At 38.7% G+C, this 20,527-nt stretch overlaps 1 protein-coding gene across 6 annotated transcripts in view; it reads left to right on the top strand.

The window, feature by feature from the left end:
* Window positions 1-20,527, top strand: part of TSPAN8 (tetraspanin 8) — an 89,444-nt gene that overhangs the window by 28,658 nt on the left and 40,259 nt on the right. For all 6 annotated transcript variants that reach the window (XM_081483976.1, XM_081483981.1, XM_081483978.1 and 3 more), the window contains exons 2-3: window positions 1,785-1,952; window positions 12,796-12,858. In XM_081483976.1, the coding sequence (XP_081340102.1) occupies window positions 1,893-1,952; window positions 12,796-12,858 (123 nt within the window). In that variant the 5' untranslated portion in view covers window positions 1,785-1,892. The remainder of the gene's footprint in view (window positions 1-1,784; window positions 1,953-12,795; window positions 12,859-20,527) is intronic.

The raw sequence follows: 20,527 nt of genomic DNA, 5'->3' as shown, positions 1-20,527 counted from the left end.
TGAAATTTGATAGGTACTCTCAATACATTCTTGTCAACAAAATAGCATTTTAATCTATATATTTCTTTTGATTTTACCTCTAAATGATAGATAATCATTTCTAGGGCTATAAATCCATTTGTTTTTCATTCAGTCAACAACTCTCTTCTTTCAGCCATGGATAGTTCTGTAGACATTAGTATCTCAGTAGAAGTTTGTGAAATTATTTTTATTTTCTAGGAGAAAACAGCTCAGGGACACCAATAATTTTGTGATTATTCAAATGTTAAGCCGGTATTTCTCTGTGTTTGTGCTCAGTCGCTCAGTCGTGTCCTACTCTATGCAACCTCATGTACCGTAGCCTGCCAGGCTCCTCTGTCCATGGGATTTCTCACGCAAAAATACTGAAATGAGTTGCTATTTCCTCCTCCAGGGGATCTTCCCGACCGAGGGATGGAACCCACATCTCTTGCATCTCCTGCATTAGTAGGCAGATTCTTTACTACTGGCACATCTGGGAAGCCCTCATTATTTCTTAAGTAACCCTAAATTTGGCCTTAACTCCAAATAATATTGCCACAATTACATTAAAAATTTAATATTTAGGGAATGGGATTTTTCAAAGGCATCTTTGTATGTCATTGAAAATTAGAAAAATATTCTTTTAACTCATCAAATTTTTAAGAAGTCCATGCCTGCTTAGTATACAGAACTTCACAAAGATTTAAAAGAATAATTTTCCCCAACAATCTTTTGAAGTATAGAGTTCTTTGACTGGGGGGAAAAGAACTCCCCTTTAGAAGCAGGATGTGGAAATTAGCATGACCCAAACTACACCTCCCTGATTAGGGCAGGCAATTTTGCCTTTACCTGTGACAGCTGCCTTTTATTAGTACTGGAAACAAATTGTACAATCTATGATCATTGAACTATGACTACCTTCTTATTCTCAATTTTCTGTTTAAGAGGACCAGGGTATACAGAAACTGAGTTAGTGGAGAGAAGTGTTGTTAGCTACAGTGTTTCAGAGGAAGAGAAGTTCAGTGCCCACGTTTAAAACCAACTGAGCTATCAGAATGGCTACACGTTAGAAAATGACCACAGTAGTGACAGTCAGGGAGTAACTCTTGAGAACCTTTCCCCTTTTACATCATAAAGAAATAAAAATAAAAAAGCTGAATAGTCTTAGGATGGACAGGGCAGCTTCACCCTCCCCACTTCCCTTAGCTGCAATGCATTTAAGGCAGCTTCATGGAATTGTTTTGAATTAAATTTTGAAGCTTTGACAGGGAGGTCTAGGTAACGGTTGTTCTCACTCTTCTGGGGTTAAGGATAAAGGATTGCTATAGCTAAGCCTGAAGAGTTTGCAGATTTCTAAATGCATTTTGTTGCATCGAGAGCAAATTTTGTACTCTTGAGAAAAGGCAGTGCAAAAATGAGGTGACACACAATGTCCCTTTATCTCAGGGCAAAACAATCTTATTTCCCTGTAGTGGAAGTAGAGGCAGGGGAAGTCAGGTTGTGTTATCTGAATCCAACAACATTGTATCACTGCTGTGCCCTTTTCTCCCTGCTCCAACCCCTCTCCCTTAACCTAATAGTTACTTTAGGGGAGGCAGTTTTGGAGAAAGGATCGTAAATATTCTGACCCAATACCCTAGGAGCCATGGCAAGCAAAGAACACACCTGCCTAGAGATAGTCCTTGTGATATTTAAATGTGTGGGTTAATTTTTTTATCCACTTTAATAACCAGATTATCACTCTCCCCCCCTCCACTTCTTTGCTTTCTATTTTTGCTCTGAAGCTGTGAGTGCAGAAATCTCTGCAGGCAAATTACTCCAGAGGCATCACAGAACAATCCTAGAAGAAACAATTAAACTCACAGTATCAGTATTCCTGATCCTTTTCCAACATGGCAGGTGTAAACGTCTGTATAAAATGTTCTATGTTTCTCTTCAACTTTGTGTTCTGGGTAAGTGTTTTTCTTGTAATTATCAATTTTATGCAAGAAAGGGGATCTTGATACAAATATCATAAATGAGAACAGACTGCAGTAGAGAAGTAGGAGGAGGAGGAGAATATATTTTCCATTTACTTGTTTGGACATGTTTGTTCTTTCTTTGGTTATTTCAGTAATTGAAAATGAGACAATGACCCCAAAAAGTGCACCTCAGGTTCTGCGGGGATAAACATTTCATAAATGTTTTGATATTGTTACAAAACAATCACAGAGGGAAAAATCATCCCTTAACTAAAGGACAGTTCTTAGTTGTATATCACGCAGTCGTCCTTAGTTTAAGGACTCTGTGAAAAATCTGATTTGATTCCACCTGGAGCCCAATCCCATAATTCTAACCTTTACACCTGGGTTTGAAATAGGTGGATGGTAGAGTGTAAAGACATCAGAAAAGGATCATTTCAAAGGTCCAAAGAAGAAACAATGGTCATTCTAAACTTGAGAGAGAAATAATAAAATTATTTAATCATGGAAAGATTAAACTAAGCCACTACTTTTGAATCAGAAATTTAAAGCTCTATTTTGATGTATTATCACCTCATCTTTTAATCAATAAAGTTTGTGTTTTAGCTAACTCTTACGTTTCTCTTGAAAGTCTACTGACATAAAAAATAACAGATTGATAAGCAGCATCTAACATTGAAAAATGGAAAAATGAGATATGGATTTGGATGTTGGAAAATTGATGTTGTCATTTATAATATAAATGGTGCCATTAAAGATTGTTTAAAAGTAAGTCAGTAGAAATAGCCCAAAATACTTAAATGAAAAAATTATTTTGGTACTGTATTATAAAATGACTTATACAGTATAAGCCAAAGAAAGTTCTGTTTTTTTTTTCGCCTGGTAAATAGGCAGCTGGTATCTACATGTTGGTAAATTTCTATTTCCTATTAAAATAATGATATTCTTAATTAAACTTAAGTAGATGCATACAGTCTTACTGTCCAGAATGACTTTCAATGTCAGTAGTCCTAATGAGTACAAGTACTATATTGGTAAATTAAATAAGAGAGAATATAGATAAAATAAAATAAAGAAGTTTTGTTTTTTGTGCTTCCTCTTTTCCTTAGAAAAGTGGGCTGCTTTTGCAAATACTAAATGTATATATATGCCAGATTTTAAAAGTTTGTTCTGATCAATTTCTTCCCTTTGAAATATTTAAAATTGATTAAACGTTGAGAGTAGAATATAAACAAAGAAATGCCTATGTACTTTGGTTGGCTTTGCTTTTAAGTTTTTATTATGGAGAACCTCAAACATTCACAAAATAGAAAAGGGTAATCAATCCCATCAGACAAGCCCAAGAGCCATGAAACCATGGCCAGTCTTTCCCCACTGATATTCTCATATACTTTCCCTACCACATATTATTTAGAAGCAAATCCTGGATATACCATTTCATCTGTAAATACTGTAATGTATATCTCTAAAAGATAAAGAATTCCCTTTTTAAAAAGATGCAACCATCACACTAAATTAATAAGAATTTTAAATTGCTTATTAAGTATCTATTCAAGATTCAGATTTCCAGTTGCCTCACAAATGTTCCTCTTTGAATCTGAATACAAACGAAGTCCAAACACCGTGATGGGTTGATATATCTTTTATGTCAGTTTTCATCTTTAGGTTCTCCATCTAGGTTCATTTCTCGACTCCTCCCCCAGAAATTTTATACAGTTGCATGTTTGGTTTGTCTTATCATATTTTCCATGAACTAGATTTTGCTGGTATAGCTTAACGTGTTCCCTTGTCTTCTATATTATCTCTAACTTAGTAGTTGCATTTGGCAATTTGATAAGATTCAGGTTATTATTTGGGGTATATAGGGGATAACTACTTTATAAGTGATATTTTGTTCTTTCATCAAAAGGTATATACTGTCTGACCATCTCACTTTTTGTGATGTTAATAGTTATGGGTGCTTAAGAACCTAAACCTGTCAGTTCATTAAGCGTCTCAGAGTGGTGATATGCTATATCTATCATTCCCTTCATTTATTAGCTGGAATACTTTCAACAAGGAAAGATTAAGCATTTACTAATTGGTTAACATTAGTGTCCTGTTTTTATTTTTTAAGAAAGGCAGCATAAATGTTTTTACTCTTTACTCAACGGATTTCAAAATGATGAGTTAATTTTCTGGTATCATACAGCAGTAATAAGCAAGTATTTTTTTAAATATCCTTAAAAAATAGTAGAGTTAAATACCACCACCATTCTTATCCTCGTTGATGTGTAATTTATTCCATTTTTGGCAATGGGAGCATCTTCAGTTTGGCTCCTGAGTCCCTTCTACATGGCCCTAATAACTTTGATAACTTCTTCACTATTTAGGATGATAAGATATTCCAGGCTCACTTGCCTGTTTCCTGCCCCAGACCTGGAATCGGCTATTTCTCCAAGAAGTCCTGATACCTGTTTTTAAAAACCTGCAACCATTGTCTTTCTATGATAAACAATATATATGGGCCATTTAAATAAACTGAAATATAAATATGCTAATAAATATGCTTCTATTTTAATAACATGTCTCAGAGTCTTCAAACTAGTAGCAATCCTCAAATTATAAAATAGTCAAAATATATCCCTATTGTATAAAAACAGCATACAAAATTTTGTTGGCTAGTGTAAATACATAAGAGGTCAGTGTTTCATTAAATTACTTATCAGGAATTTGAAAGAGATCTGAATTTTAAACTGAAATGAAAAGGACAGTCTAGGAAACAGATATGCTACAGTTTCAGGATTATAAATTTAAGATGCGCATACAAGGTGAGCTGTAGACATCTCTACATGCTGTATCTGAACATTGTCACTGCTTTCCTGGAAAGCTATGATTATTTTATGGTTACCTCTATCTCTGCTTTCCTGATAATCAAGTCTTTCTGATGGTATGAATTTCAGTTAGATGTTTCCAACTTCCCTTAAAAGGCCTTGTTCTTCCCATAAGTATAGTGGTGGGATTTACAATCTTTAGGTATTTTGAATAAGAGCAACAGTCATGAAAAGTGAAAGTGAAAGTCACTCAGTCATGCCCGACTCTTTGCGACCCCATGGACTATAGTCCATGGAATTCTTCAGGCCAGAATACTGGAGTGGGTAGACTTTCCCTTCTCCAGGGGATCTTCCCAACAGTCATAAAGGCTGATAATAACTTCTCAGCCAACAGGTGACATGGATATTTTCATTCAAAAGTTAGAGCAAAAAAAAAAAAAAAAAAAAAGTTAGAGCAGGAGGAATCTGAGGTTAGGGAACTATTCCTATTCTATTCTCCCCTGTACTCCCAACCCAGAGTTCTCAGCTGGAGTTTTACAATCCTTCATAGGAAATTAGCAATTTGTCACATTTCTAATGTTTACTTAAGCAAATATTTTACAGTCCCATTGATGTGGTTTTCTTGTAGATATCCATGACCTTGTGTTTTCAAATGCATTCTTTCTGGTGTAACTTTCACGAAGCTGAGCCTTTGTAAAGTAGGGCCAGATGTTGAAATATCTCCAAGATATGCATATGGTCATTTAAGCTAACATACCACTTTCTTTTGTGAGAGAACTTGAGATATGTCACATAAGTAGGGAGTGATTTCTATTGGTTAGAATAAGTAATTGAAGACAAATAAGTGAAAGTAAAAATCATTTTTAATCACTCATTCTAGAGTTTGATGCAAATTAGAATGAATGAAATGCATGGTAGAGAATAAGTAAATCATAGGTATAAAACCTATTTCTCTGAGTCTTGTGTTGAAACAGATAAACTGCCCACATTTTCTTATGGTCCTCTTAGATAAGTCTGGCTTAGGAGTATTTTGGATGCTTGGAGTATCTTAGGGGTCTGGTGCAGAAGAAACCTGGCAGGTTGCGGTCCACAAGGTCACAAAAGAGTTGGACATGACTTAGTGACTAAACAATGGTAATGACAACAAGCATGGAACACAGGGCCTGTAGCACACAGATGTGGTGAAATCATTGCCAGAGGCAGAGATTGTGTAAAGGCGGGCTTTTCATGAAAGAAAGCAGAGTGAAGTAACTTTACTAAACCCAAATGGGGGAAGGTGAGAAGGAGGAGCCAGGTTGTAAAACCAAATGTGTTAGCAGCTGAAGGAAGTTGACACAAGAAAAGCTCTGAAGAGAGCAGAAGGATGTAAGGAATCGAGAGAGTTCAGAAACCAACATTTCAGTGTCATCGTTGCATTTTATATGGTACCTGGGCCTCTAGATTGGATGTGCTGAGAGCAATTAAAACAGTTAAAGCAGAGTAGGAGCTTTTGGTGGCTCAGTGGTAAAGAATCTGCCTGCCAATGCAGGAGATGCAGGTTTGATCCTTGTGTTGGGAAGATCCCCTGGAAAAGGAAATGGTAACCCACTCCGGTATTCTTGCCTGGGAAATCCCATAGACAGAGGAGCCTGGTGGACAATAGGCCATGGGGTCTCAAAGAGTTGGTCATGACTAGTAACTAAACAACAACAAAGCAGAGTAGACATAACTATGAGATGGGATCCCTGAAAAATAAGGCACGATTATATTTCATTCTGATTGATGAAGTCCCCCAAGTTAAAACTTGACCATGACGAAAATGTGTGAATGTGAACTTTGTAAATATAATGGTTGCCTACCACTATGCAGTTAGCTTGGAACTATGACAATGACAAAGGTCCTGGAGCCCAGAGGTCAAGAGTTGAACAATTTTTTCATCACTAGCTGTGTGACTCTGGGGAAATTGGTTAACCTCTCTGAGCTTTATCTATAAAATGGGAATAGTAATAGTATTAACTTTATGGATTGTTGTGAAGTTTAGATGGGTTCATACATACAAGGAATTCAGAATAATGCTGAATAAATGTTTAAGAAACAGATATTTCAGCCATCATTGTATAGGCATATGAAACCACTCTGCATAGTGAGAAGTAAATTCCAATGTTGGATTTTGAAACAGAAGAAATAAGACAGCAAGAATTATGATATGACAGAAATTCTTCTATCATGAATTAGAAGAATGGAAAGAAAGTGGATTTTGAAGAAACAGGCTGAGATGCAAATCCTGAATCTACATTGCTTTGTGGCCTGTCTTCCTAATAATGAAGTCTTTCTGATGTTATGGATTTCAGTTAGATGTTTCTAACTTCCCTTGTTCTTCCCATCAGCATAGTGGTGAGACTTACAATCTCTAAATGAAATATCTTATGCGAGAGCAACAGTTGTAAAGACCCATGTTCCTTGACTTTTCTTTGCACTTGTTCAGTGTTGGTAATTTTATGTGGTAGGATCAATGGTGAAGATTAACAAATCTACTTTATGAAAGCTTGTGACTAAGGACTAACACACAATAATAATTCATTTAATGATATTTTTCCAATTCCAACAATCAAATTGCTTTTAATTTAAAAATGCTGGAATCTGATGTGATAGTATTTTAGCTCTACTCTTATTCTTTTCCAACCTCATGGGACAAGGAATCTGTGGGGCTAGAGGGAGATGCTCACTTCACGTTGGGTTCAGTTCAGTCACTCAGTCATGTCCGACTCTTTGCGACCCCATGAATTGCAGCACGCCAGGCCTTTCTGACCATCACCAACTCCTGGAGTCTACCCAAACCCATGTCCATCGAATCGGTGATGCCATCCAACCATCCATCCTCTGTCGTCACCTTCTCATCCCGCCCCCAAACCTACCCAGCATTAGGGTCTTTTCCAATGAGTCAACCCTTTGCATGAGGTGGCCAAAGTACTGGAGTTTCAGCTTCAACATCAGACCTTCCAATGAACACCCAGGATTGATCTCCTTTAGGGTGGATTGATTGGATCTCCTTGCAGTCCAAGGGACTCTCAAGAGTCTTCTCCAACACCACAGTTCAAAAGCATCAATTCGGCGGCGCTCAGCTTTCTTCACCGTCCAACTCTCACATCCATATATGACCACTGGAAAAACCATAGCCTTGACAGGGTGGACTTTTGTTGGCAAAGTAATGTCTCTGCTTTTCAATATGCTATCTAGGTTGGCCATAACCTTCCTTCCAAGGAGTAAGCGTCTTTTAATTTCATGGCTGCAATCACCATCAGCAGTGATTCTGGAGCCCAAAAAAATAAAGTCTGACACTGTTTCCACTGTTTCCCCATCTATTTCCCATGAAGTGATGGAACCAGATGCCATGATCTTAGTTTCCTGAACGTTGAGCTTTAAGCCAACTTTTTCACTCTCCTCTTTCACTTTCATCAAGAGGCTCTTTAGTTCTTCTTCACTTTCTGCCATAAGGGTGGTGTCATCTGCATATCTGAGGTTATTGATATTTCTCCTGGCAATCTTGATTCCAGCTTGTGTTTCTTCCAGCCCAGCGTTTCTTATGATGTACTCTGCATATAAGTTAAATAAGCAGGGTGACAATATACAGCCTTGACGTACTCCTTTTCCTATTTGGAACCAGTCTGTTGTTCCATGTCTAGTTCTAACTGTTGCTTCTTGACCTGCATACAGGTTTCTCAAGAGACAGGTCAGATGGTCTTGTATTCCCATCTCTTTCAGAATTTTCCACGGTTTATTGTGATCCACACAGTCAAAGGCTTTGGCATAGTCTATAAAGCAGAAATAGATGTTTTTCTGGAACTCTCTTGCTTTTTCGATGATCCAGCGGATATTGGCAATTTGATCTCTGGTTCCTCTGCCTTTTCTAAAACCAGCTTGAGCATCTGGAAGTTCACAGTTCACGTATTGCTGAAGCCTGGCTTGGAGAATGTTGAGCATTACTTTACTAGCATGTGAGATGAGTGCAATTGTGCGGTAGTTTGAGCATTCTTTGGCATTGCCTTTCTTTGGGATTGGAACGAAAACTGACCTTTTCCAGTCCTGTGGCCACTGCTGAGTTTTCCAAATTTGCTGGCATATCGAGTGCAGCACTTTCACAGCATCACCTTTGAGGATTTGAAATAGCTCAACTGGAATTCCATCACCTCCACTAGCTTTGTTCGTAGTGATGCTTTCTAAGGCCCACTTGACTTCACATTCCAGGATGTCTGGCTCTAGGTAAGTGATCACACCATCGTGATTATATGGGTCGTGAATATCTTTTTTGTACAGTTCTTCTGTGTATTCTTGTTGCCTCTTCTTAATATCTTCTGCTTCTGTTAGGTCCATACCATTTCTGTCCTTTATCGAGTCTATCTTTCCATGAAATGTTCCTTTGGTATCTCTAATTTTCTTGAAGAGATCCCTAGGCTTTCCCAATCTGTTGTTTTCCTCTATTTCTTTGCACTGATCACTGAGGAAGGCTTTCTTATCTCTCCTTGCTATTCTTTGGAACTCTGCATTCAGATGGGAATATCTTTCCTTTTCTCCTTTGCTTTTCGCTTCTCTTCTCTTCCCAGCTATCTGTAAGGCCTCCTCAGACAGCCATTTTGCTTTTTTTGCATTTCTTTTCCATGGGGATTTTCTTGATCCCTGTCTCCTGTACAATGTCACGAACCTCTGTCCATAGTTCATCAGGCACTCTGTCTATCAGGTCTAGTCCCTTAAATCTATTTGTCACTTCCACTCTATACTCATAAGGGATTTGATCTAGGTCATACCTGAATGGACTAGTGGTTTTCTCTACTTTCTTCAATTTAAGTCTGAATTTGGCAATAAGCAGCTCATGATCTGAGCCACAGTCTGCTCCTGGTCTTGTTTTTGCTGACTGTGTAGAGCTTCTCCATCTTTGGCTGCAAAGAATGTAATCAATCTGATTTTGGTGTTGACCATCTGGTGATGTCCACGTGTAGAGTCTTCTCTTGTGTTGTTGGAATAAGGTGTTTGCTATTACCAGTGCGTTCTCGTGGCAAAACTCTATTAGCCTTTGCCCTACTTTGGGTAAGTACCCTAAATACAGTCACATTGGGGATTAGGGTTTCAACATAGAAAGTTAAGGGGCACATAACTCAGTCCATAGCATACTTGTAAGCAAGTGTCAATTACCTAATTTCTTAGAATGCTGGTTCAGACCAACTGCATCCTAATTTCATAAAAAAAAAAAATGTCCAGGATATCTGAGTGGCAACAAAAATGACTTTCTTCAAAGAGAAACCAGAAAGGGGGGTGAGGTGGGTGAAGAAGGCCTAGTAAGTTTCACAATGTCCACTGTCCGATAACCTGGGGGGCCCAACATATCTTCTCATTTCCTTTTGCAATCTTAACAATAGAGAGGACAGACCTGGATGCTTATTTTTTAATTCATACTTCAAATTATTTAAGACATGGTAAAAAGATCAAGAGTGAATGTCAAACTGGAGAAAGGGCTCCAAGAACCATTATGAAGGTCAGTGTTATAACAATTGGGATAAAACAAGTTAGTATCAATCATGACTCTAGATTGATTATTCTTTTTTTTTTAACTTTAGTTGGGGGCTAATTACTTTACAATATTGTAGTAGTTTTTGCCATACATTGACATGAATCAGCCATGGGTTTACATGTGTTCCCCTTCCTGGACCCCCCTCCCGCCTCCCTCCCCATCCCATCCCTCTGGGTCATCCCATTGCCCCAGTCCTGAGCATTTGTCTCATGCATCGAATGTGGAATGGTGTTCTGTTTCACATATGATAATATACATGTTTCAGTGCTATTCTCCCAGAACGTCCCACCCTCACCTTCTCCCTCAGAGTCCATAAGACTGTTCTATGCATCTGTGTCTCTTATTCTGTCTCACATATAGGGTTATCATTACCATCTTTCAAATTCCATATATATGCATTAGTATACTGTATTGTTGTTTTTCTTTCTGGCTAACTTCAGAGCACTCTGTATAATGGGCTCCAGTTTCATCCATCTATTATTCTTGATGTAAAAGTTACATTTAATTAATAAATTATGGTGCAGTTCTTAAAATTGTCTCATGCATAGTTTCATTAAAAAGTCAAGTAAATATAATCATAATAACTATTCATGTAATTAATGTTATTTTCGGTTGAAGCTGAAAGTCAGAGTGACTATTAAGACAATTAATGTAAATCTACTGTGAAAGGGAGAAAAAGAGAAAGAAAGAAAAATATCAGTCAACAAATTGAAATAACAAACAAAAATCCAACAATTATAAAATTACTAAAAATCCCAGAGGGTTTCATTATCATTTGACATAAATTCTTACAGATTTATTTACTAACAAGAACCACTAAAACGAGCGTTGATCTCCATCTGCAAATGAAATTAGGATTTAGAAGAAAGAAGGAAAAGAAGTAAGAATGGTTTTCAGACTCTAAATCTGTTTTTTCAATGTTTTGTGTTTTACAGTGTGTGCGTGTGCACACCTATAATATAATTAAATTGTATAGGTTATTTGGTGCTTTGGCAAAGAGTTCTTTGGTAAAAAGCTTTGGTTTTCCATTGTGTTTGTTGTTTTGAAGTAAGGGCAGAGCTAAATTTGGAGTGGTGCTGGATTTTCGCCATGTGACAGTTACCTCTTGGGAGATTCCAGTTCCTTTACTGAAATGAAATGTTTGAATCTAGATGGTTTTTGAGCTCTATTAGGGAGCATAGGTTTAGCCACTCATTGCACTTACTATTGCTTTCACAAAGCCCCGAGTTAGCTTCCGCACCAAATGTAATGAGAAGCCATTAAGTGAAACAGCTCTTTGTGGGCTTGGAGCATACGGCCCGACCATGCATGAAAGCAATGATGCTACAATGTCACGGGGCTTGGAGGACTCAGACATTTCTCTGTCAGAGCACCCTGAGGCCAGAATAGTCTGGAAACTCCTCTAAGGTCTACTGCTGTGCCTGTCGGTTACCAAGCTTGTTCTCAACATCTCTGCCTAATAATAGATCTTTGATTTTTTTTAAGGCTACAACATCTATATCATAAACAAACAAAACAAAAAACCCAAACCTAAAAGACAAGGTTTTTTCTTACACTAAAGTAAAATGTGTTTCACATTTTATGTGTTGGCCTTGGTCCAAATTAAATAATCTGGTACAGTCATTAAAGGAACTTAAGACTTTAAATACTGTTCCTCATCATTCCTCTTCTCTGGGTAAGCTTTACTACCTAAAAGAGCTTATTTTTAAACAAGTTTTTTTGGATACAAAAAGTGTTGTAAACTGTTGTTGCTTAACTGTTAATTTTGTCAAATATTCTACTGTTGCCTGTGTATCTGACTTGAATCTTGTAGGAATGTTTGGTGATTATCAGTTACACCCTTCCTTTTAAGTCTAAGACAGCTTCTGAGAGACAAGCCCAGAGGCCCAATAAGGATATTTTGTCTTTAAATTGTTAAGACATAACTTTTTTTATGTTGTGTGAGTGCGCATGTGTGTGCTCAGTCATGTCTGACTCTCTGTGACCCCATGGACTCTAGCCCCCCAGGCTCCTCTGTCCATGGAATTTTCCAGGCAAGAATACTGGATCAGGTTACCATTTCCTACTCCAGGGGATCTTCCCAAACCAGAGATTGAACCCACGTCTCTTGTGTCTCCTGTGTTGGCAGGTGGATTTTTTACCACTGCTCCACCTGGAAGCCCTTTGCATGCTAAAATCTAGCAAAAACAGAGTTGAAATATGGAAAACCATCTTTCCTGTCCCCCATAGTGAAGATGACTTCTTGCCCCAGACCTATGAATGACTGTGAATGGGAAACAGATTGTTTTTTATCAAACTTTCCAACTACAGTGGAACATTCAAGCAATTATCTATACATGAATATTCCTCATTTATATCTTTTAGGTTGTAATGGTAGAATTAACGATAAACCATTGTAACCAGATGGCTAGGGTTGTATGGAATTAGAGTTTTAGTTTATCTTAGGCACATTCTAACATTTTTTTCCTTTTTTCTGCAGCTATGTGGTGCCATTATCCTTTTTGTAGCTATTTTGATACGAACAGGGAAAACTGGTCAAGAGGTAAATAAATATGTTACTCCACTGACAAAGTAGTTTATTTCTCTTATAGTGATGAAAGTAATGATAGTAATAATAAAATGTTTTTACAGCATTTTCCTAACTGCCTCACGTAATTATTTGTGCTAAGTGATTTTTGTAATTTAATTAATCAAGGTTACTCACTCTGTGTCTGGCACTGTGTTAGGCATTAATGAGTCCTTATGGAGAACGGAGAAGATGTTACTCCCCAAATAGGAAGATTGCATTGAAAGTAGAGATAAGAAGGGGTCAAAGCAGAAATTAGCCTGCTTCGTTATTTGTGAAGTACAGCCTGAAATTATCTGCAGGATATAGACTGCTTTGCCTCTCCAACCAAGAGAAATTTTTGTACAAGACGTTGGCAATTACTTTGGCTGATTCCCAGGGTGAAGTGGTGCTCCAAAAGGAAATGATAAGATGTTGTCTTGGAGAAGAATTACTTGAATCTGTTTTATTTCTTTTTTAAACTGTTTTAAAGGCAGCAAAATTCAAAGATAGTTGCAATGACTTGGGGCAGCGGGTGTTGAGGGTAATCCCTTGTAACAGTAAAAGGCTGGTCATAGCCATGTAACTCAGCAGTTGACTGGTGATGTCCAACTTCCTGACATCAAGATAAGATTAGCAGGATCCCGTTTCTCCACCACATGCCATTCCATGGCTGCCAAAGCACTTATCAGGATTTCTGCAGGTCTGGAGGAAGTTTAGTTCATACGGTTAATTCTGGCTCTAGTCTTTAATTTCTATACACATGGTTTCTGTTCCGTACCACAGTGTCACAGTGTGGAAAGAGTGTGGGGATGGGGAGGGAGGGTGTGTGGCGGGGTTGTTCTGTCAATTTTAGTCAGTACAGATTCCTGGCACCATTTCCTGACTTCACTGCTTCCTTTCTCCTGTCTCCCTTCTTCTCAGGGATGTTCCACTCTTGAGATTATGATTCTTATCTCATGCTACCCAAGTAAAGTTTCCTCTCTAAGAGGAATATCGGTTCCTATCTAATAAGTATTAAGACATTCTTAAAACAAAAATTCAGGTAATACATTATCTATTAAAACTTATCTGACCATGGTGCAATTATATGCTTTTAGACATAATAACCTACTTGAAAGAAAAAGCAAGTTGACATCTCTTCTGATTCTTTTCCTAAAATGGGTGCGTTTTCTGGACCTTTTTTTTTTTTTCTCACCTTCTCTCTCACTGCTTCTCTCCAGTTTTTCCTTCTTTCTTTCCCTCCTTTTCTTTCCTCCTTCCCTCTTTCTTTCTTTTCCCTTTCTTTCCTTTGCTTTAAACTTTGGTTTCTACCATTAGAGAACCCAGAAAACTACAGTGGTGATTAGGCACATCTTCATTCTGAGCCTTGCCATGGTGAGGACACTGAGTGGGAGACAGGTGTGACAATGAGTTGGTAACATTCTATTTCATCGGAACTTTGTTGTTTTATACTGATAAATTTGACTGTGACTTCTTGATGTCCTTGGATTCTGAAATTTGAGCCCAATAACAGTATTCAAAAATGTACAGAATCATTGAGAGAAACTGATGTCTGACTTACTGCTGCTGCTGCTGCTAAGTCACTTCAGTCGTGTCTGACTCTGTGGGATCCCATAGACAGCAGCCCACCAGGCTTCCCCGACCCTGGAATTCTCCAGGCAAGAACACTGGAGTGGGTTGCCATTTCCTTCTCCAATGAATGAAAATGAAAAGTGAAAGTGAAGTCGCTCAGTCGTGCCTGACTCTTAGAGACCCCATGGACTGCAGCCTACCAGGCTCCTGCATCCATGGGATTTTCCAGGCAAGAGTACTGGAGTGGGGTGCCACTGCCTTCTCTGACTTGAGAACTCATAAATAAGCATAGAGATGAACAGCCATTGATTTAGAGGGTGCTTTGTCATTTTTTAAGATGTGTGTGCAACCTGTATTTTATTTTTAAATTTTATTGTGTTTCTGGTAGATATGGGAACACTGTATTTCCCCCCAGTGATTCTGGTAAACAAACTTGGTGTTTAGTCTAATAAATCTCACACATCGAGTGTATTAAAGAGCTGTCCTCGAGATAGTGTTACTCAAAATCTGGGGATAAGAATGAGTTAATAGAGCTAGACATCATCTTGAGTTATATTTTGACTCTTGTCCTCTGTCAGTCTCTATCCCTAAACAAAAAGCAGTATTTTCCAACAACTTTAACCAGCTTGACAGATGAGAAATCGACTTATATATATTCAAAGTCAGTGACAAAGAATCAAGACTGTGCAGAGAACCAAATTTTACTAGTAGAAAAACAGGAGAAGTTTTAGAAGGGGAAACCTGAGAGCAAACACAGAAAAGAAGTGCACATCTTTTAGCAAAGCCATGGGTGCTAAAGTGTCCCCTAGAGATGCCTTGTTCTCCCTCAGGATGAACTCAGCCCTGCATGAGGCAAAGTGTATGTGCAGCCATCATAGGAGATCCCTTATGAGGGATCCCAAAGAGGACCCTGAGCCTTCTTCTTCAAGGTTCTGTCATGTCCTTTCTATAGAAATTCCCCCCACCCCCATCCTAAGACACACAGAGACAGTGTTCTTCCAAGATAGCTTTTAAAACTCTGCTGTCTCTCCCTTGAGGGCTTCGCAGGAGGCACAGTGGTAAGAATCTGCCTGCCAATCAATGCAGGAGATACAGGAGATGTGGGTTCAATCCCTGGGTCAGGAAGATCACCTGTAGAAGGAACTGGCAACCCACTCCAGTATTCTTGCCTGGAGAATCCCATGGACAGAGGAGCCTGGTGGGCTACAGTCCATGGGATTGCAGAGAGTCAGACACAAATGAGCCACCATGCACACACATCTCTCCCCTGAAACAAATACCTGAATTCAAATTTTCATTTTGTTTCTGAATAGGAATAGCCACTTGTTGGGCTGGTCTTAAAACAGCGATTGCCAGGTAGCCAGCACATTGCTCTCTGGCCACATTGGTAGTGAGTCACTGTGCCCAAATCAGTCTCGTAGAAGTGCTTCAGTTCAGTTCAGTTCAATTCAGTCGCTCAGTCGTGTCCGACTCTTTGCGACCCCATGAATTGCAGCACGCCTGGCCTCTCTGTCCATCACCAACTCCTGGAGTCTACCCAAACCGATGTCCATCGAGTCAGTGATGTCATCCAACCATCTCATCCTCTGTCATCCCCTTCTCCTCCTCCCCCCAATCCCACCCAGGATTAGGATCTTTTCCAATGAGTCAACACTTCGCATGAGGTGGCCAAAGTACTGGAGTTTCAGCTTCAACATCAGTCCTTCCAATGAACACCCAGGATTGATCTCCTTTAGGATGGATTGATTGGATCTCCTTGCAGTCCAAGGGACTCTCAAGAGTCTTCTCCAACACCACAGTTCAAAAGCATCAATTCGGTGGCGCTCAGCTTTCTTCACCGTCCAACTCTCACATCCATACATGACCACTGGAAAAACCATAGCCTTGACTAGACGGACTTTTGTTGGCAAAGTAATGTCTCTGCTTTTCAATATGCTATCTAGGTTGGCCATAACCTTCCTTCTAAGGAGTAAGCGTCTTTTAATTTCATGGCTGCAATCACCATCAGCAGTGATTTTGGAGACCACAAAAATTAAGTCTGATACTGTTTCCACTGTTTTCCCATCTATTTCCCATGAAGTGATGGGACCAGATGCCATGATCTTAGTTTTCTGAACGTTGAGCTTTAAGCCAACTTTTTCACCCTCCTCCTTCACTTTCATCAAAAGGCTCTTTAGTTCTTCTTCACTTTCTGCCATAAGGGTGGTGTCATCCGCATATCTGAGGTTATTGATATTTCTCCTGGCAATCTTGATTCCAGCTTGTGTTTCTTCCAGCCCAGCGTTTCTTATGATGTACTCTGCATATAAGTTAAATAAGCAGGGTGACAATATACAGCCTTGACGTACTCCTTTTCCTATTTGGAACCAGTCTGTTGTTCCACGTCCAGTTCTAACTGTTGCTTCCTGACCTGCATACAGGTTTCTCAAGAGACAGGTCAGATGGTCTGGTATTCCCATCTCTTTCAGAATTTTCCACAGTTTATTGTGATCCACACAGTCAAAGGCTTTGGCATAGTCAATAAAGCAGAAATAGATGTTTTTCTGGAACTGTCTTGCTTTTTTGATGATCCAGCAGATATTGGCAATTTGATCTCTGGTTCCTCTGCCTTTTCTAAAACCAGCCTGAACATCTGGAAGTTCACAGTTCACGTATTGCTGAAGCCTGGCTTGGAGAATGTTGAGCATTACTTTACTAGCATGTGAGATGAGTGCAATTGTGCGGTAGTTTGAGCATTCTTTGGCATTGCCTTTCTTTGGATTGGAACGAAAACTGACCTTTTCTAGTCCTGTGGCCACTGCTGAGTTTTCCAAATTTGCTGGCATATCGAGTGCAGCACTTTCACAGCATCATCTTTCAGGATTTGAAATAGCTCAACCGGAATTCCATCACCTCCACTTGCTTTGTTCGTAGAGATGCCCACTTGACTTCACATTCCAGGATGTCTGGCTCTAGGTGAGTGATCACACCATCATGATAATCTGGGTTGTGAGGATCTTTTTTGTACAGTTCTTCTGTGTATTCTTGTTGCCTCTTCTTAATATCTTCTGCTTCTGTTAGGTCCATACCATTTCTGTCCTTTATCAAGTCTATCTTTCCATGAAATATTCCTTTGGTATCTCTAATTTTCTTGAAGAGATCTCTAGTCTTTCCCAATCTGTTGTTGTCCTCTATTTCTTTGCACTGATCACTGAGGAAGGCTTTCTTATCTCTTCTTGCTATTCTTTGAAACTCTGCATTCAGATGGGAATATCTTTCCTTTTCTCCTTTGCTTTTCGCTTCTCTTCTCTTCCTAGCTATCTGTAAGGCCTCCTCAGACAGCCATTTTGCTTTTTTGCATTTCTTTTCCATGGGGATTTTCTTGATCCCTGTCTCCTGTACAATGTCACAAACCTCTGTCCATAGTTCATCAGGCACTCTGTCTATCAGATCTAATCCCTTAAATCTATTTGTCACTTCTACTGTATACTCATAAGGGATTTGATCTAGATCATACCTGAATGGACTAGTGGTTTTCCCTACTTTCTTCAATTTAAGTCTGAATTTGGCAATAAGCAGTTCGTAATCTGAGCCACAGTATGCTCCCGGTCTTGTTTTTGCTGACTCTATAAAGCTTCTACATCTTTGACTGCAAAGAATATAATCAATCTGATTTTGGTGTTGACCATCTGGTGATGTCCACGTGTAGAGTCTTCTCTTGTGTTGTTGGACAAAGGTGTTTGCTATTACCAGTGTGTTCTCTTGGCAAAACTCTATTAGCCTTTACCCTGCTTCATTATGTGCTCCAAGGCCAAATTTACCTGTTATGCCAGGTGTTTCCTGTGCTTCATTACCTGCCAAATAAGTGCTGGCCACACTATCCAGGGGCCTCCCAGGTGGCTCAGTGGTAAAGAACCCGCCTGCCAATGCAGGAAACTCGAGATATGAGTTCCATCCCTGGGTTGGGAAGCTCCCCTGGAGAAGGAAATGGCAACCCATTCCAGTATTCGTGCCTGGAAAATCCCATGGACAGAGGAACCTGCCAGGTTACAGTTTGTGGAGTCGCAAAGAGTTAGACACAACTTAGTGACTAAACAACAGAAACAACACACTCTTCATGTCTCACTGGTAGCTGTTTGACCTACTGTTTCTACATCTGGGTTGTCTGACCAAAGTACCGATAACTCAGCTGGTGAAGCTTCAGCTGTCTTGGATACCTTAGGGTTTTCCTGACTGGCTACAGTGTCATGAAGCAAACTTTGTTGATGAGTGGGTAGACCAGGCTTCCTGATACTGCTTTTTTTGGTTGTTATCTGTCTTCACTCAGATGCCATGCCTGGTTACTAACAAACCTTATTTCTTAGCTCCAATCTTAATAAGCAAACTAATTAAAAAAAAAAAAAAAGAAACCAGAAAAGCCTGAAAAAGAGGCAAAAAAATCTTTAGGACATAACCAAGCTTTCTAAATACGCAAATTGAAACATTATCTGTAAGCATCAACTCTTGAAGACACAGGAAGCTTTGGGTATTCACAGAGGCTGACCTAATTCCCTTCATAAGTGGGAAACTGGAGCCCAGTAAAGTTAGTTGTCTTTCATGGTTAGAAACCAATTTATAAAGACTGACTAGAATATAGATTTTGTTTTTAAGTGCGCTTACAACTTCAGCACATTCCTTCCTTCTGATTGTCAAACAAAGGCTTTGTCTAGGCTATGGATTGATTTTAAAAGTCTTTAAAAATGTAAAGATCATGAGTAGTAGTGTTCGTTTGTTTTTTGGTATTTGCTGTTAAAGGCACACATCTGCATGCTGTGCTACAGATCCCAGAAGGCAGCCTCTGAGCTAGTGTAAGAACTAGTGGTCTGCCTAGAAATAACCCAGTAGATAAAGCTCCTAAGAGATGAATGGGCTGCACACAGCACTCATATATAACACAGGCACAAGGTTTCATTTTTTCATTGTGATTTGCTTCTGGTCATATCTGTAGAGCAAGAGAGAGATTGAGGCTAGGTGTTATGATAGTGATGAAGGTTATGGATATGGGGAAGAGAAGAACCAAATTTTGCAGGATTGGTAGTCCAGCCCATCATAAAGAGCCCTAAGATGTTTTCCTCAATATCTCTTTTCTAAATAGTCAGGCAAAATAAAGAGTTTCTGGAAGACTGTATAGACTATACTTCCTGGGAACAAGGAGATAGATTTGATATGGAATATCAGGAACTAGACTTATTTTCTTAGTATAAAATATGGTTGGTTTGTTTTGGAAAATGTATAGACCTCTGTAATCACTATTACAATCAAAATGAAAAGAATTTTTATTAACTCATGAAAGTTTCCTCATATCCCTTTGTAGTCTGTCCCCTCTTTACTTGATACTCTGCTCAAAGTCCATCACTGCTCTGATTTCTATCATCATAGCTTAGATTTACCTACTCTTTTTTTAATTCCCCATCTGGATATTTTTTTAAAAGTCAAAATATAGTTGATTTACAATGTTATGTTAATTTTTGCTATACAGAAAAGTGATTCCATTATACTGTACATATATATACATTCTTTTAAAATATTCTTTTCCACTATGGCTTATCACAGAATATTGAATACAGTTCCCTGTGCTATACAGTAGGACCTTGTTGTTTATTCATTTTGTATATAATAGTTTTCATCTGTTAGCCTCAAATTCCTACTCCATCCCCTCCCACCCCACCTCCCCCTTGGTAACCACAAGTCTGTTTTCTATGTCTGTGAGCCTGTTTCATAAAAGTCCACTTGTGTCATATTTTAGATTCTGCATATAAGTTATATGATAAGTTTATCTTTCTCTTTCTGACTTACTTCACTTACTATGATAGTCTCTGGGTTCTTCGAATTTACTGCAAATGACATTACTTTATTCTTTTTAATGGCTAAGTAGTATTCCATATCGTGAGTATGTGTGTGTGTGTATGTGTGTGTAACATTGTATGTGCATATCTTTTAAAAATTTTATTTTATTTTTAATTGGAGAATAATTACTTTACAATATTGTGATGATTTCTGCCATATATCAACATGAATCAGCCATAGATATACATATGTTCCCTCTCTCTTAAAACTCCCTGCCACCTCCCTC

The sequence above is a fragment of the Giraffa tippelskirchi genome, chromosome 4 (genome assembly GCF_054371585.1).
Source record: "Giraffa tippelskirchi isolate mGirTip1 chromosome 4, T2T-mGirTip1v1.2.pri, whole genome shotgun sequence".
NCBI classification, from domain to species: Eukaryota; Metazoa; Chordata; class Mammalia; order Artiodactyla; family Giraffidae; genus Giraffa; species Giraffa tippelskirchi.
The sequence above is the reverse complement of the archived record's forward strand: the minus strand, read 5'-3'. Positions and strand labels throughout refer to the sequence as shown.